This window comes from Harpegnathos saltator, unplaced genomic scaffold, assembly GCF_003227715.2.
Source record: "Harpegnathos saltator strain DR-91 unplaced genomic scaffold, Hsal_v8.6 scaffold103, whole genome shotgun sequence".
Classification (NCBI taxonomy): Eukaryota; Metazoa; Arthropoda; class Insecta; order Hymenoptera; family Formicidae; genus Harpegnathos; species Harpegnathos saltator.
The window spans coordinates 30,407-45,408 of NW_020229877.1; the positions used below are offsets into that span (position 1 = coordinate 30,407).

At 45.4% G+C, this 15,002-nt stretch overlaps 1 protein-coding gene across 3 annotated transcripts; it reads left to right on the forward strand.

The window, feature by feature from the left end:
* Positions 1-102: 102 nt before the first annotated feature.
* On the forward strand, positions 103-14,307 carry LOC105190057 (zinc transporter 2). 3 transcript variants are annotated; one of them, XM_011152541.3, is made up of 8 exons: positions 103-2,076; positions 10,512-10,705; positions 11,847-11,963; positions 12,101-12,249; positions 12,517-12,668; positions 13,139-13,358; positions 13,537-13,777; positions 14,031-14,307. In XM_011152541.3, the coding sequence occupies exons 1-8, from the start codon at positions 2,033-2,035 to the stop codon at positions 14,171-14,173; spliced, it is 1,260 nt and encodes a 419-aa protein (XP_011150843.1). In that variant the 5' UTR covers positions 103-2,032; the 3' UTR covers positions 14,174-14,307. The 3 variants fall into 3 exon arrangements, with proteins under 3 accessions (XP_011150843.1, XP_025154534.1, XP_019700150.1); XM_025298749.1 differs by having other exon boundaries at positions 103-950; XM_019844591.2 differs by lacking the exon at positions 103-2,076 and adding an exon at positions 4,950-5,525.
* Positions 14,308-15,002: the final 695 nt, after the last annotated feature.

Sequence of the window (15,002 nt, forward strand, 5' to 3'; positions counted from 1 at the left end):
GTTTTTGTAACATCGTACACTTGGCTCGCCACGGTTCATTAGACGCGGTAATGCCGACCGTGTCTTTTATGAGAATTTACTTTGGCCACGGCGACCGAGCGAATCAGAGCGGAGCGAGCGAAGAAATTCGACAGACATTCCCGCGGCAGTCGGAGGAAATCTTCCGATCTCAAACTTGACGGAAGCTCAAACGAGCAACCGTCCGACATAAATTTATCGCCACTTATACCGTATCGTTTCCGATCCTTTCGGTCCGAGAAACAAAATTCACCACGACGGGAAATATTCCCCGCTCAGTTTCGCCGATTCGCCGGCGGGAAGCGTCGTGAAAACCGCAGCAATCGGAACGTAGATTCTCAAGGCACATGCTTGAACAGTTCAAAATTGACCTCGCGTGCATGCATGAGATCACAAGCATCGCTTTTATCGGCGGCTCTTCGGAGAGAGCAACCGATATCGCGAGTCATCGTTTCATCGTGCACATTGCCGTCGATCCCCTTGCGCTCGTAATATTTATGTAAACACATTGGGAAAGTCGAGTGCCGCGCGTTCTCGTGCACGCACTAATGACATCTCGCATGACATCACGACGCATCGTAAACCGCGTGCGCGCTGTCACATATATTCGTCCTGCCCGGTCTCGCGCGACTCGGCTTCTGTTAATTGTCCGATGTTCGCACGCCGCGTCGTTTGCGCTCCTCCGAAGCCGGTGTTCGCGATTACTTTGCATGTTTGAGGTGATTTTCAAGGGCTACGCCTATATTTCCTATCCCTCGTCGGCCACCGAGCTGCATACACGCGAGTTGCGCGATTGATTAATGACTGAAAATCGCCTTGAACGTGTAATCCCGAGGACCTGGCATCTAGGCGGCAGTCTGGCCGGAAGTACACATGAGCATGGAGAATCACGTCGCCGTGGAAAGCGTCACGCGAGACGAAACCGACAGCACGTAAGTCCAGTACTCCCCGTTTCATCGACCTCCTCGTCGTAGAGTATAGTATGCTTCTGTTTGTAAATTTCTCTTACTCAAATTAGAACTCACGATGCGCGTATGCCGCGAATATAGTATACGTTATATAGTAGAGCGCTTTAGTGTGTTGCGTCCGTCGTGTCTGTCTCTAACAGCTGTGCGACAATGAGTATTTTCTTTATTCTTCAACGTATCTCGCAATGCGCAAAATTAATCTCGACCTGGATGCCTCGATAATTCGAATTGCAATTTCAAGCAAAATTTCCGCGCGTGTCATTTCCAGCGTTCGCCAAGTTCGGTGAGTCAAAAAGAATTACAGAATATCTGAGCTGAAGACTTCCGACTTGAAAGGCAGCTCAGGATACACTACTGAAAGTGCCGCAACAAAATTCAAACATACATTTCCCGTCTTTGCTCAATTACCTCTTATCTTTTTCAGACTAAAGAATATCGTTACAGAGATTACATATTTATAATAACCACGTAATTTCGAACTCCATTATATAAGTAGCTTATCGAGTATCGACCAAACACTCAAATATGGCAAAAGATAAGATACAATTTCCGCGCTGAGCTGGACTTGGTCAAAAATTCTCTAATGCGTGCGATAGATTCGCGCACGCTTTAATTAATCGAACGTCGGTTCTCAATGACAACATAATTTATTTCGACATTGAAAGCACGGAGAAGTGAAAAGGACGTAAAAATCATGAATTGCGCGCCGAACTGTTCGCGTCAGGGACACTGATTTTTGTCAATTATACACGTGTGTTACTACACGAGATAATATTGTCACGTTTATTTTTCGATGAACGAACGAAGGCCGCTCGTCAATCCTTATACAGTTCTTTTTGTTTCTAATAGTTCGACACTTTGATTGCTGTTCCTCATGGCGCAAATTCTATCGTATCTGCCTAAACGTAAAAAAAAAAAAAAATAGGTCCGAGTATCCAATTGTATTACGCGAGACCCTACCCTCGATTGCGCGGCAAAAGGTCGTAAAAAAGTAACAAAACTTAGTCGCAACGCAAGGAGCTGGTAGTCTTCGCCCCAGCGCCGGGATGTCGACCGCTGCGAAAACAGACCTGCCGGTCATCATTGACGAGTAAATACTTGACCGATTCACGCTCGTTTCTGTCAACATCGATTAAACCTGTAATCCGAGTTCGATTTATTTTCTATACAGATAAAAACTTAAACTCGGATCACACGGTTTCATCGACGTCAGAGGCGGACATCAATCTTTTTCATATATTGCACGCATTTCGACTTTGAGCGAACTGTCGATGCCGATTCGACTTGATTTGCGCTTCATATTAAGTTCTGCGAACGATGATGTCGGTTGATTAACGTGCACATCGCATTCCGCAAATTGCTGCCTGCGCGCGTCTTTACGAACGAGTGGCGAAACGGTCACACAATTATGTCATTTTTCAACAAAAGCACGCAGAAGTAATAATGCAAATTTCCCGTAGTGCAACGACGAGCGCAACAGCCGCTGCGAATTGCAACAACTCCGAGCTTCCACGTAGCGATTTCCGCATTGCGTTATGTGTTGATTTTCGCGGCAACATCGTGTTTAAGCTACCGATAACGGGAGACCCAGTTTATTGTTGGAGATAATTTATAAGTGTCCTATGAGCTTAGCTTCGCTCGCGCATTGATTTTTCCGACATCTCGCGACGCACACGTGTTCGCGTGGGCGTGTTATGCGTGCGCGATCGCACGCATTATGATCGTCGTCGGTGCCTGAAAGGCATGTATCGCCTGAGACTACTCGTAATGTGTTTTTTATGTTCGTGTCGCACACTTTAACGTTAAGCGCGATTGCCTCACCCATGCATCACGTTTCGGACTAAAACGATAACACATCCGCGTCCCTCTTGACTTTGTGCAAAATATAAAACTATGTACTACCGAACGTATCGTCCAAAACACGTTCGTTAACTGTAGTGTTTATCTCGATGATATTGATCTCATTATCGTTTGTCCCTGCTTCGATTTTAACTTTCCTTCGGTTCTTTCTCCGTCTAAATTTTTCTCGCTCCAAACGTAATTATCGACAGATCGCGTAGAGAATTTGAGATTGTCTCGACTGATCGACTTTTTTTCGCGCATTCTTCTCGCATTAACAGTGGCATATTCCGCGAAGCTAATTATCGCGCACACGTGGCACGAAAAAAGATAAATAAACATTGAAAAGCATTTTCATTAATCAAGAGCGCTCGCACATGCAGATACTCACGCTTATTTGCACGTACGCAAATTCCCTGTTTACTACTTATGCTATCCTGTTTACTACTTATCGTATGGTTTTGCGCCATTTTTTTTTCTTATCGAAAGTAGTTGTTTCGATATTGTGTCACGGAGCTCGTCGGAACATATTTGTCAAACGACGAGATTCCGCGAGCTACCTTTTTGCTCGTCACTGTAGATGTTTGTACATGTATGTACATGTTTGCGACCGTAATTCTCCCCGACCAAGTTTAAAGCGTATAGAGTCGCAGGGAGAGATTCGCCGCTCATTCAAACTCGCCTCTCGAAAACTTCAATGGAATCGACATCGAATCGACCGTCGGTCGATTCGATAATTTCGATATCTATCGAAGTTTAATCATGGTCGTCGGCCGCGCCGAGTGAAAAACCTCCGTTACAAGATCCCCTTCCTCGCGAGCGATCGGCAATTTCGGTATCATCGTATTCGTGCTTCGCGTGTCACGTGTGTGCCTCAGCACCAGTGCCTTTCTACATGAAAGTCACGCGAACGCGCCGTGCCTCTCTCGTCTTGCGTTCTTCGTTCAGTCAGTACTCGCGACGGCGATCGGCTATTTGGGTCCGTGTGGACTTTCGCCGAGTGAGTCTCCGTCGCGCGCATAAAATTCAGCGAAATCCCGACTTTCCAGAGACTCATGGAGGTATCGCTGCGACAGCTCGTCGAGGGGCGCGCCGAACGTACCTGAGAGATCGCAATCGGAGGTGTGGCGATCCCGTGCGGAAGCGCCGATCGATCGATCGTCGATCTCGCGTCCGGCGCGAATGAGATCGAACGTTTCGCGGGGATCTCGAACGGCTCTGAAGTCTCTCTTTCTCTCTGGAGACTTACTTTGGAGCGGGAGTGATAAGGACGAGTATCGAAGGCCGCGCTAAAATTATTGCTGAAAAGACGTCGGTACGAGAAAGAGGGAGATATAGAGAGAGAGAGAGAGAGAGAGAGAGAGAGAGAGAGAGATAAGCGGACGATTCGTCGTCGTCGTGCGCGCGCCGATGAATACCCCGTATAATTCGCGCGATAGTTAAATCCGCTGCGGATCAGAGCGGATCCGATTTGCGAAAGCGTTCGTTGATATTCCAATGCTCAACACACAGAAGCACGCTGTCGCACGTCCCCAAAGTGCAGTACCGATAGATACACAGCGCGTTCCACTTAGAGTCTCGCCGCCATGATGCGTTGAAAATCCTCCGAGGCTCCGCGGAACGCGATACGGGAAAGCAGCGTCGTTTGAAACACAGCTCACTCGACCAGGCTCCATTAGACGTTTCAAAGCGTTCATAATGACGTCATTAAAATCCGTGCGTATAAAACTCCTCGAGGCGTATAAAGCGTCAGACGAGCCGTCGCTCATGTAACACTCTCGGAGCCCGAATTGCTCTCCCGCTGACAGTGTCTCTATCTCCATCCCAAATAAGTCGAGGGACAGGTTTACACCTCGAATTCCAAGTGTGGGAGGATCGAGAACTCGATTCGAACGAGACGCCACGGTATCTTCTGATATCTTCTCCGAGCGGAGATATACAGAAAAAGAAACTGGGAGAGCGGATAGAAAGGGAGCGAGGGCGACGTATCAGCTGGTGGGGGTTCGCGTGATAAGGACAGAGCAATCGAAAGAAAAGGCAGAGAATCGAGACAGAGAGAGAGAGAGAGAGAGAGGGGGGGAGAGAGAGAGAGAGAGAGAGAGAGAGAGAGAGAAGAGAAGAGAAAACGCAGGACGAGGAGGAGGAGAAAGCGAGAGTGAGAGGCTGCTGATCGAGTGTTAATCTATCTATCCGTTGAGCGACTGTGCCGAACGGAGAGAGAACATGGTCCCTCTTTCGCCGAAAGACGGAAGATACACTGTGATACGCTGCTAGCGACAACAGCAGCTTTTGTTTGTTGATTCAAAGAGAAAGAGAGAGAGAGAGAGAGAGAGAGAGAGAGAGAGAGAGAGAGAGAGAGCAAGACTTGTGCAGTTCGTTCTCTCGCCGGTCATCCGGGACGACAGAGCGCGACATTACGACTTTGCTGATTACAACTGCACGCAGCGCACCGCCTCTTCGGTGTCTCTCTCGCTCTCTCCACCCGCACCCTCGCCTCGCCGGAGGCGCTCTCGCAGTTTCTTTAGTCCTCTTTTCTGCCGGCTCTTGGCATTCGCGAACGATTCGACAAACGGAGGAAGGATCCGTGATTCCGAGAGAGAGAGAGAGAGAGAGAAGGAGAGACTGACGGCGTCGCGATCGACGGCCGATCGACTGCGCGTCTCGCCATCCGAGGACCATGGAAGACGAGAGGATCAAGCTGTGAGTTCTCTTGAATCATCATTATCATCATCATCATCGTCATCGTCATCGTCATCGTCATCATCACCATCACCGTCGTCGTTTACCTTGCCGTCGTCATTATCCTTGCCGTACGAGAGAGACAACGCGACAACGCACTCCGGAAAGGCAAGGAAATCGCGACGAACGACCGCGCGAGGAGTCTCGCGAGCTCGCGGGCTTTTACGGGGAGAAACGGGAGCGTGTTAATTAATCCCAAAGTGTTTCGATTATCTTTATTTCGAGGGTGTTTTCCTCGTATACGCGTGTGTGCTAACTTGATGTGCGGCGCGAGAACGAGGAGTAGAGCGACTTTTGCAGGATCAGCTGCAGGAGAACGATGACGGTGTTGCGTGTAAAAATTTGCGTGCGAAATCTGCGTGCAAAATCTGCGCCTGAAATCTGCGTATAGCTCAGTGACTGGTGAAATCGATTGCACAGTGTGTTCTTTCCTCCTCAGAGTTGCGATCTCGCGCGTTTCTCCGAACGACGCGCACTTCGTCGTAGTACGTGCTGTATCGCGTAACGCGGCCGTTCTCTCCTATCTTCCGTAAATTACATCAACGAGAGTTTTAAAGAACGCTCGTCTAATCTCGGTTAAATGGAATTCACGGGAGAGAACGATTCGCCAGGTAGGTTTGAAAAATTAAGAAAAAAAATTCCGCTCGTCAGCGGGTGATGGCTTCATAAAAAGTGTATAGCGTTTCCGTATGACGCTTCCCTCGCACCAGATGATTCATAGACGGGAAACATTTGACGGATAATTCTCTTATCTGTTATACTCGTCAACGCGAGTCTTCACGAGCGAGCATCGTGTGATTGATTGTTCCCGACTCTAGGAAGTTTAAAGCGAACTTCGGGTCCTCGTTTTCTTCGCTGTTTCGCCAGATGGGCGAGGTCTTCCTTGCGCGTTCTGGAATCCCGTTATAAACACGAAGATCCCGCTATCACTGTCGCAGGTCGTTAAATTTTTAAACCGTGTTTGCGCGATGATGTAAGAAAAGAATCAGAGAGGCGCGGACAGAGCTCGGTCGACGAGAAGAGAATCGTCTGACCACCTGTTGACGTTCGAAGCGTCGCCCGCACGTGCGCGCGCGCGCTTGAGGAAACTTCTCTCCCCCGAGTTTCTCTTTCTCCCTCGGATCCCTCGGATCCTTCGAGGACTCGACGAGCTCGAGTACCGGCTGGTTGATTGTCGAAATTACCGTACGGGCGGGATTACCATCGTCATGATACGCTCACAACTCCGCGAACAACAAGGCCACGCGCACGCCACGATTCCCTTCACTTTTGCCACGCGACAGGATCTCCGGCGTGCCGTGGCCGTCCGCGAGGACGTACGCGACCGGTCCCGAGAACAAAGTTAACAAAAAACACGGTTCTTTCCAGCGAGCCTGTCCGCCGTGTGTGCACTGATCGTGACAAGTGCGTGTCGCGTTAGTAGGAGAGAAAAAACCGGACTAACGAACCGACCAGATTTCTCCGACAGATTGTCCGTCGGTTCAGCGCGAGCCGCAGTCGGAAGTCAACCTCGATTCGCGACATGGTCGCGAATTCTTCGCACGCGAGACCTTACTCGGGAAATATGCCTTGAGGAGAGAATTTTCCTCGCGGAAAAATACGTATGATTAAGTCGAGATCGAATTCCGTGCGGCAAGTCCGCTTGTGCGTTCTTACTTCGTCCGAGCGATCATCTTCGCCGAAACGACTTCTTCGCTCCACTCCGTCGGTTTTCCCCGTTATTTGCGATAGATATCGTCGAACTTTGATAAAAGCGTGGTCAACGTCATTTGCAAATCGCCGTTATGACAAACTGTGCGATGATAAGAGGAGTGAATGCGCGCACGTGACTCGCGCTACTTTTTTTCGACGCGGCGTACTTCCCATGCGCTCGTACGTAAACGTATAACGAAACCGGTTTCGAGTGACCTGAAGGAATAGTAATCCTCAGCCAGGCCTTTGAAATGCTAACCCTGAAACACTTTCTAATACAGGATGTCCCTTTTCGGCCGCGTGTGCATATATCATCAGTCGGCGCGGAATAACAATAAAGCTACGTTTGAAGCTACGCTCGCGTACGCGTTAAACATAACGATGCGAAAGAGCGAAGAACAGTTTCGCACGCGCCGGCAAAAAGTTACGTCTCTCCTTCGCGAGACGTCAAATCGCTCGAGCGTTTCGTGATTCAGAATTCAGATTCAGAAGCGACAATTGGAAAGTTTCAGTCAACCAGCCGGTGTTGCATAACATTGTCCGGTTAGATCGACATGTGTTACATCTCGTGTTAACTCGCGGGTGTCAAGTGCGACGTTCGCGAAGCTGGTGTTTTTATAGCCGGTATAACATTACGTTTTATCGCGGGGGAGGAAGGACGTACGTGCGATCGAGCGATCCCGAAACAACCATAGGCGTCACAATGGGCGATGCGCGCACATGCTCCTTGAAGTATTAGGAACTTGTGAGACAATAGAAAAATCTAATCTGTATTTTGCTGTCACAGACAGTGCTCTCTCGTATGACGGGCATGTCTCGATCGACCTTTCGTCGCTTTTATGGTTGTCCAAGTCTAAATCAAACAAGAGATGAGGCACAAGCGACGATAATCTCGGCAGTAATTTTTTATCAAAAACGAGCGTTCGTAGAAATCATTTGCATCGAGATTATTGTTGTTGATTTCTCGCCTTCTTGGATTTCCCGGATTCCACGACAAGTATAAAGGATTTCTCATCGACGATAGATTGTTATCATTGGCGAGTCACTTTTTATAATGATTTCGAGATTTTCCGGCATCGGCATCGCGCGCTTTATTGACGCCCGTGAATCGCAATCCTCTGACGACGAGGCGAGGAACTGTTGTTCTCGCATTATCGCGATATAATTACGATTATAATACGAAAGAGACGTAGTGTCGGATAACGCGCGTGACGACCAAGTGATGAGCTGGCCGTCGTCGATTTAATCCGCCGATGCAGCTGATTATTCGGGAGTTCGCACCGATAATCCGGTCGGACCGTTCATCTGCTTCGCGAGATGCTTCCGCAGAATTTAATGTACGGTACGGACAATTAAACGACCTACTGACACGAGAAATATTCCATCGCTGCCGTCGACAGAATAAATCGACAGAACAACTTTACGACGAGCCGCCAGTCAATCTCGTGTAAAAGTGTCGAACTCGCTCGTTGATCGGTCAATTCCAAAATAATTCTTTTTCCATTTTTTAATCGGACCTTTGAATTTCCAGTTCATCCCGTTCATACTTTCGACCGTATCTTCGTGGAATTTTCATCAGGCTTACTCGGTCTCGAAATCGGCAACGCATCGCGCTCTCTCTCTCTCTCTTTCTGCTTTGGAAAATGACTCTATTTAAAAAAAAAACAAACGGCAATCAATCGGCAGAGCGAATTTCTGCAAAGTTTCCGCATCATTTCCCCATTAAGCGACGGGCGTAGGAAGAGGAAAAATAGATAAGTGGGAACATGCCGCATATCTTGCGCGAAGGGAAGTTCGCCGTGGCATATTATCATCAGTGATCCTCGCAATATAAATCAAATCCCATTTGAACGCATCCTCGCGTCCTCGGCAGCGACGCAAATTCAAACGTTGCCAGATCACCATTTGTCTTTTCCCGCAAAAACCATTTTTTTACATATTTATATGTAAGTGTCTTGACCAATCCCGTCGAAATGCTTTGCTCGATGATTCGCATTGTGTATTTCTGCGAACACAAATGAGACGAAGTATGTCGGTAACTAATTAAAAATCGCGCACTGCGCGAAGTATGATCGAATGATCGGCGAAGACATCGCGTCATGAATTGGCAATTTATCGTCCCTGACGACACCTTTCGTTCGTGTCCGATTTTGCACACGGCATCATTGACACCGTCATTCGTCATTCAGCCGGCTCAGCGACGAGGAGACGTAGAAGAACGTGCAGCAGATACCGTGCCTATAGCTGGTTGATAAATAATAGCGCCTCGTGGAAGGTGATAAGCGCTGGACACGTACCTGGACATAATGTCGCGTTAATGCCATGCTCGAACAATACGCATATTCTGCATTCCGAGCCTCGCTTGCTCAGTCAGACGTACGGCAAGGTAGAATTAGTTGCGTAATTAGGATGCGGTAAAACTGACGAGTCGACGCGCGTAAAAGCGCATTTGTTTCTCCGTCGCAGTTACAAGCGCTTCCTCTTTTCCTTGTCGAGCGAGCAGATTTGCAGAAACAGCGAATTGGTATCAATGAGAGGCGATGCCTGAAAAACCCGGTGAAAATCAAAGATCTCCGTGAGATTCCGATGAGGAGATTGACGCGGCCAAGGTCCAAGTCGAATTTTTACCGACTTTCTACAGCGTGTTGTACAGCAAGCGAGGTCCGATAAGTCATATGACCGTCGAATGTATTTCCAGTATTTGTGTCATAATTTTCTTATCACGCGTGATACGCAAGCTCGATTCTATCTTTGTACGAATCTTATCGCGGAGGTAGATGAGCAACAAAAATAACGTCTAAGATAACTCGACTCGGATTGACGTATTATTCGATATCGACAATTATACCATCGATAAATAAATAGCCACCGAAATTAATCGGTGACTAATTTCCTACCGAAGCGAGAAAAGGACAACTTACGGGAAAGCGAGCCTTCCGATTGGATTATTACGTTCTTTTTCCTCTTCGATTTCCGAATCACCGGTTGCGACCCGCACGTAATTATCTCGCGGGATACGCAATTGCTCTCTTCCGTTGCGCAACTTGGCATAAAAATGAAAAGCAGCCGACACGCATCATTGACGATCGTGGGGGATAAAACGACGATCCGAGGTGATAAATAAGGAGATCGCGGTCGGGAAAATCTCGCGGTTTTGCGACGAATTTACTTCTCGTTGTCGTAAAGACGAGCCGCCTTGTGCCGTCACCTTGCAATCGCGGGGAATAAAAATCGTGGATTTGTGACGGTTTGCAGATTCGCCGATAAGGCAAGTTATGGCTACGGGACGAGTATTCCTCCTTTGGGTAATGTCGAGGACGAGAATGAAAATGAAAACGACATGTCATCGCGGAAGGTGATCTTCTGCGTTCATGGAAAACTTTCAGGCTGCTGCACTGTGGTGAAAAGCTCCGCCAACGAGACCACCACGGAATATCAGAATCCACCAGGTATGATTCGTCTAAAGACGGCCCTTGATGACATGCATTTAAGGTAGAAAAATATTACAAAGATATCGAGACGATTTGACAAGAGATGTTCACGGAAAAATTTTTTCCACTTTGGAAGAAACTCAATATTGCCAAAATTCCATATTATCCAATATTGAAAACTTTGTTTGCTAAGAACGAAAGAAAAACATTCGATACAGAAATTTCTACACATATTTCTGTCGTGCCATCGTCTTTATACAGTCTGTTTAACAACAACGTGACTGGTATAATTTTCAAAATATTTATCACGTCAAAATGAACGAAGTGATCTGTCTAACGGTATCACGAAGACAATTTAAGGGAGAAATTACATGCGGAAGGCCGTTTTCAAGACTATTTTTACGAATTTTTTTAATAGAAACAGTAAGATCAATAGACTTGAAATTTTCACAATGTATTCATTAATGTTCAAAGTATAAAATAAGTTTTATTGAATCACAAGAACCGATCCAATTTGTAATTATAGGTAAAAATGCAGTCATCCGCGAGCTCTATATTTGCTGTCGACATAATTCCGGGCCTCTCACACTACTCTGAAACCAAAAGATGAGAAAGATTTTCAATATGTACGATTGCCATTATAGCTCATACTATGAAATGAAGGCAGTGGAGTTTGGAAAAATAATGACTGTACAAAAAGAGTATCGAAAATGAAATTTTTTTCAACTTGTAATTATGTTCAAAAAATTAATAAAATAAAATACAATTATATTTGAGGTAGGAGCGCGAAAACTACTTTTCTACTGTATATTGTGTAAAAATTTCAAGTAATTCGGTTCAATAATTTTTGTGAAATCGTGTCGACAGTTTAAAAAAATGGTGTTTCCAGATAAACGCGTTTGAAGTTTTATATGTACTTTCCATATAGATAGTAATAAATTTATTTTATACTTTGGACATTAATGAATACACTATGAAAATTTCAAGCCCATTGATTCCACCGCGTTTCTGTTAAAAAATAATTAAAAATAGCCTTGAAAACGGCCTGCTCCGCATGTAATTCCCCCCTTAAGTAGTTCTACCTGTGATCCCTTTCGTTCCAATAAACATCATTCGCTGCATTTTTCATCACAACTGATTCAATTTGCTGCGCTTTCAGTGCTGCTGGAGGACCATTGCCACAGGGAGAGGAATGAAGAGATTGACAAGAAGGCCCGAAAGAAGCTGTTGCTCGCCAGTACGCTCTGCGTCGTTTTCATGATAGCAGAAATCGTCGGTAATATAACGAAATTCCTGATGAGCTTATCAGTGTAAAATAACACTTTGTAGCGGCTATTTATACGGTGGCAGGCAATAACCGTGCGTGTATCCGCGTACTCATTTCTTTTTTCTCTTTTTTTCCGCTCTCCTCAGGCGGAGTATTATCGAATAGTTTGGCGATAGCGACCGACGCTGCACATTTGTTGACGGACTTCGCATCGTTCATGATATCCCTCTTTTCCATTTGGGTTGCGAGCAGACCGGCCACTAGAAAAATGCCTTTCGGCTGGTATCGAGCCGAAGTAAGTAATACCTCATATTTGATTGTCAATAACGAATTTATCAACATTGAATAAATTAGCCGAGCTACTTGATGTACTTGATGAGTGAAAGTAGTGAATTTAATTTGTCGTGCGCCAATTATAACAGATGTCACGATATATGAGTTACATGGAAAAGGAAATTAAAGAAAATTTCTCGTGTCTGAAAAATCGACGACAAAAAAATGTCTCGTAAATAAATGTGTCATAAAATAAAGAACGCTCATATTTTTCACGCATATGTTTCAGGTAATCGGCGCGCTGACGTCGGTTTTGTTAATATGGGTTGTCACTGGAATTCTATTCTATCTCGCGATCGAAAGAATCATCCACAAAGACTTTGAGCTTGATGCCACGGTGATGTTGATCACGTCTGCAGTTGGTGTTGCGGTAAATCTAGTGTTAGTGATACCATTAACGATAATATCTATTTAATGATCTGCGACCCGCGACGGCTCATGCATAATATTGTCGGCGATGCCATGCATGCGCGTTTGAGTTCGCGAAGTTTCGATAACGATCGAAATTATGACGTGAATAATGTATCGTCGGACGAATGTTCTCTCGTCGAACGAGCGCGAATGATGTCACTTTGAATTACGACGATACGAACGTGTCACTTTTAATGGAAGACGTTGAACACGTGAGAATAAATCGGATTATGCTGAAACGAACTGAAACAATCGTTCCAAAATACAAACACAAAGTGACACGTTGCATTAACTTCAGAAAAGCTCTCCCAAGCAGACGCGAGTTTCCTTCGCGAAGCAAACACGCGGCTCATGCAAAGCGAGAACGACGTATTTCTAAAAATGCGTGCGTAACAATTACAATCGAGAGATATACGAAATGAACAATTGTTACATTGCAGAATGGGATTATCGTTACATGAACATGGTCACAGTCACGGTGGACATAGTCATGGCGGTGAACATAGCCATATTGCGAACAAAGACACGGAAAGTGACCTGCCAGACGATCTGAAGGAAAAGAAGAGTAACATCAACGTGCGCGCGGCCTTTATTCATGTTTTAGGCGATTTTATTCAGAGTATAGGAGTATTCATTGCTGCGTTAGTTATTTACTTTAAGGTAAACTTTTACCAATAGCTTGGTAGTTTACTGCGTAAAGATCGGTCGATTTTTCGCGAAATAAAGTCTCGAAATATCGTGATGTTCAGCTTTGATGAAGGTGTTCGCACTTGCTAAACCAAACAGACATTTTTCTGTCAAGATGCAAACGCTTAAGAACTTCGCTTTTACATTTCAGCCAAGTTGGAGCATCGTAGATCCAATATGTACGTTCCTGTTCTCTATATTAGTTATCCTCACCACGGTGGCTATTATTAAGGATGTGATGAACGTCCTGATGGAAGGAATCCCCAAAGGCTTCGAGTATTCTCACGTGGAGAACACCTTCATGCAAATAGATGGTGTTGTTAAGGTGCACAACCTGAGAATCTGGGCGCTCTCGCTCGACAAGACCGCCTTGTCAGCACATCTTGCGATAAGTAAGCCCATCTATAAATATATGAATTACGATATACGTATGTCTTATTTAAAACTGTCTTTCGATTACGCAACTCGATCGCTCTGAAATAACGAACGCCGCTTGGAATACGCTAAAAGCCTTATATTTTGAGATCCTCAAGTCTGCGACTTTTTAACGTTTCACTTCGTCTTGAGCGGCCTTTTAACGTTTCACTTTATCTCGACTCTAGAATTTCCGACAAATTTTCCAAATCTCGTCGATGCACCTTTCAGAACCTGGGACAAGCCCACAGAATATCCTGCGCACCGCCACACGAAATATCCACGACAAGTACAAATTTTTCGAGATGACGCTACAGATAGAGGAATTCAACGAACGTATGGAGAACTGCAAGCAGTGCAAAGCCTTGTCGTAATGAGGTTCCCATTGTCGTACATCTATACGTCGTATGCGATATAAACAAACACATCGAAGATAAATTTAGATGTCTCGTGATCATCACGATGCTCCGCCGAATAAAGACGTCGATATATTTGTTTCACACGCGAAGACAGTGTAAATGTATTACAACTCTGTTGCAGCCTTTACTTCTTAATTTCTCTAAAAAAGAACGCGAGACACACGAACGATTGACCGTACCGCGGTATGGTTGCAGTGTGTATAGTCCCTTCTTTCGTTATTCAGTTTGTATAAATTATATAAATATAATTATCCATCTAAGTTATGTTAATAGTATAAATTCTGATGCTAGTTACTCGTTGCGACTTTGGAATCGTCTCCTTTCGATATTTTGCACTGGCATCTTGTATAATCATACAAGATGCAAGCATTGTGATCGATATTTATTTTAAAAGTGACTTATATTTTACAATAAAAGTTACCAAACTACCAGGATCGTCGTACCGAAAGCATTTGAGATACAAGATCCGTATTCAGGGTCTTGGATCTCACGAACGTGTGAACGACGCTAAGAGGCAAATAAATTAAAATAATATTTTTCCCAATGAACTCTCACCGAGACTAACTTTTATCGCTTCGACGTAAAAATAGAACAAGCTCGTGCTCGCAAATGCAACAGAAGCAAATGTTATCCTTTATATTTTGCACGGACGAGTGACGAATGAACAATCGCGCGCGCACACACACATACACACACACACATACACACGTCTGCAATCGTTCAATTTACAATGTTACACTCTCTCCAAAATGTTAGAACATTGATTATTACCACTTTTCATATC

Excerpts from the sequence above, each read along its gene's own strand:
- LOC105190057 (XM_025298749.1), top strand. The coding sequence starts at position 892 with ATGAGCATGGAGAATCACGTCGCCGTGGAAAGCGTCACGCGAGACGAA. Across the intron at positions 11,964-12,100 it reads CATGATAGCAGAAATCGTCG|GCGGAGTATTATCGAATAGT; the intron begins GTAATATAACGA and ends CGCTCTCCTCAG. Across the intron at positions 12,250-12,516 it reads TCGGCTGGTATCGAGCCGAA|GTAATCGGCGCGCTGACGTC; the intron begins GTAAGTAATACC and ends CATATGTTTCAG.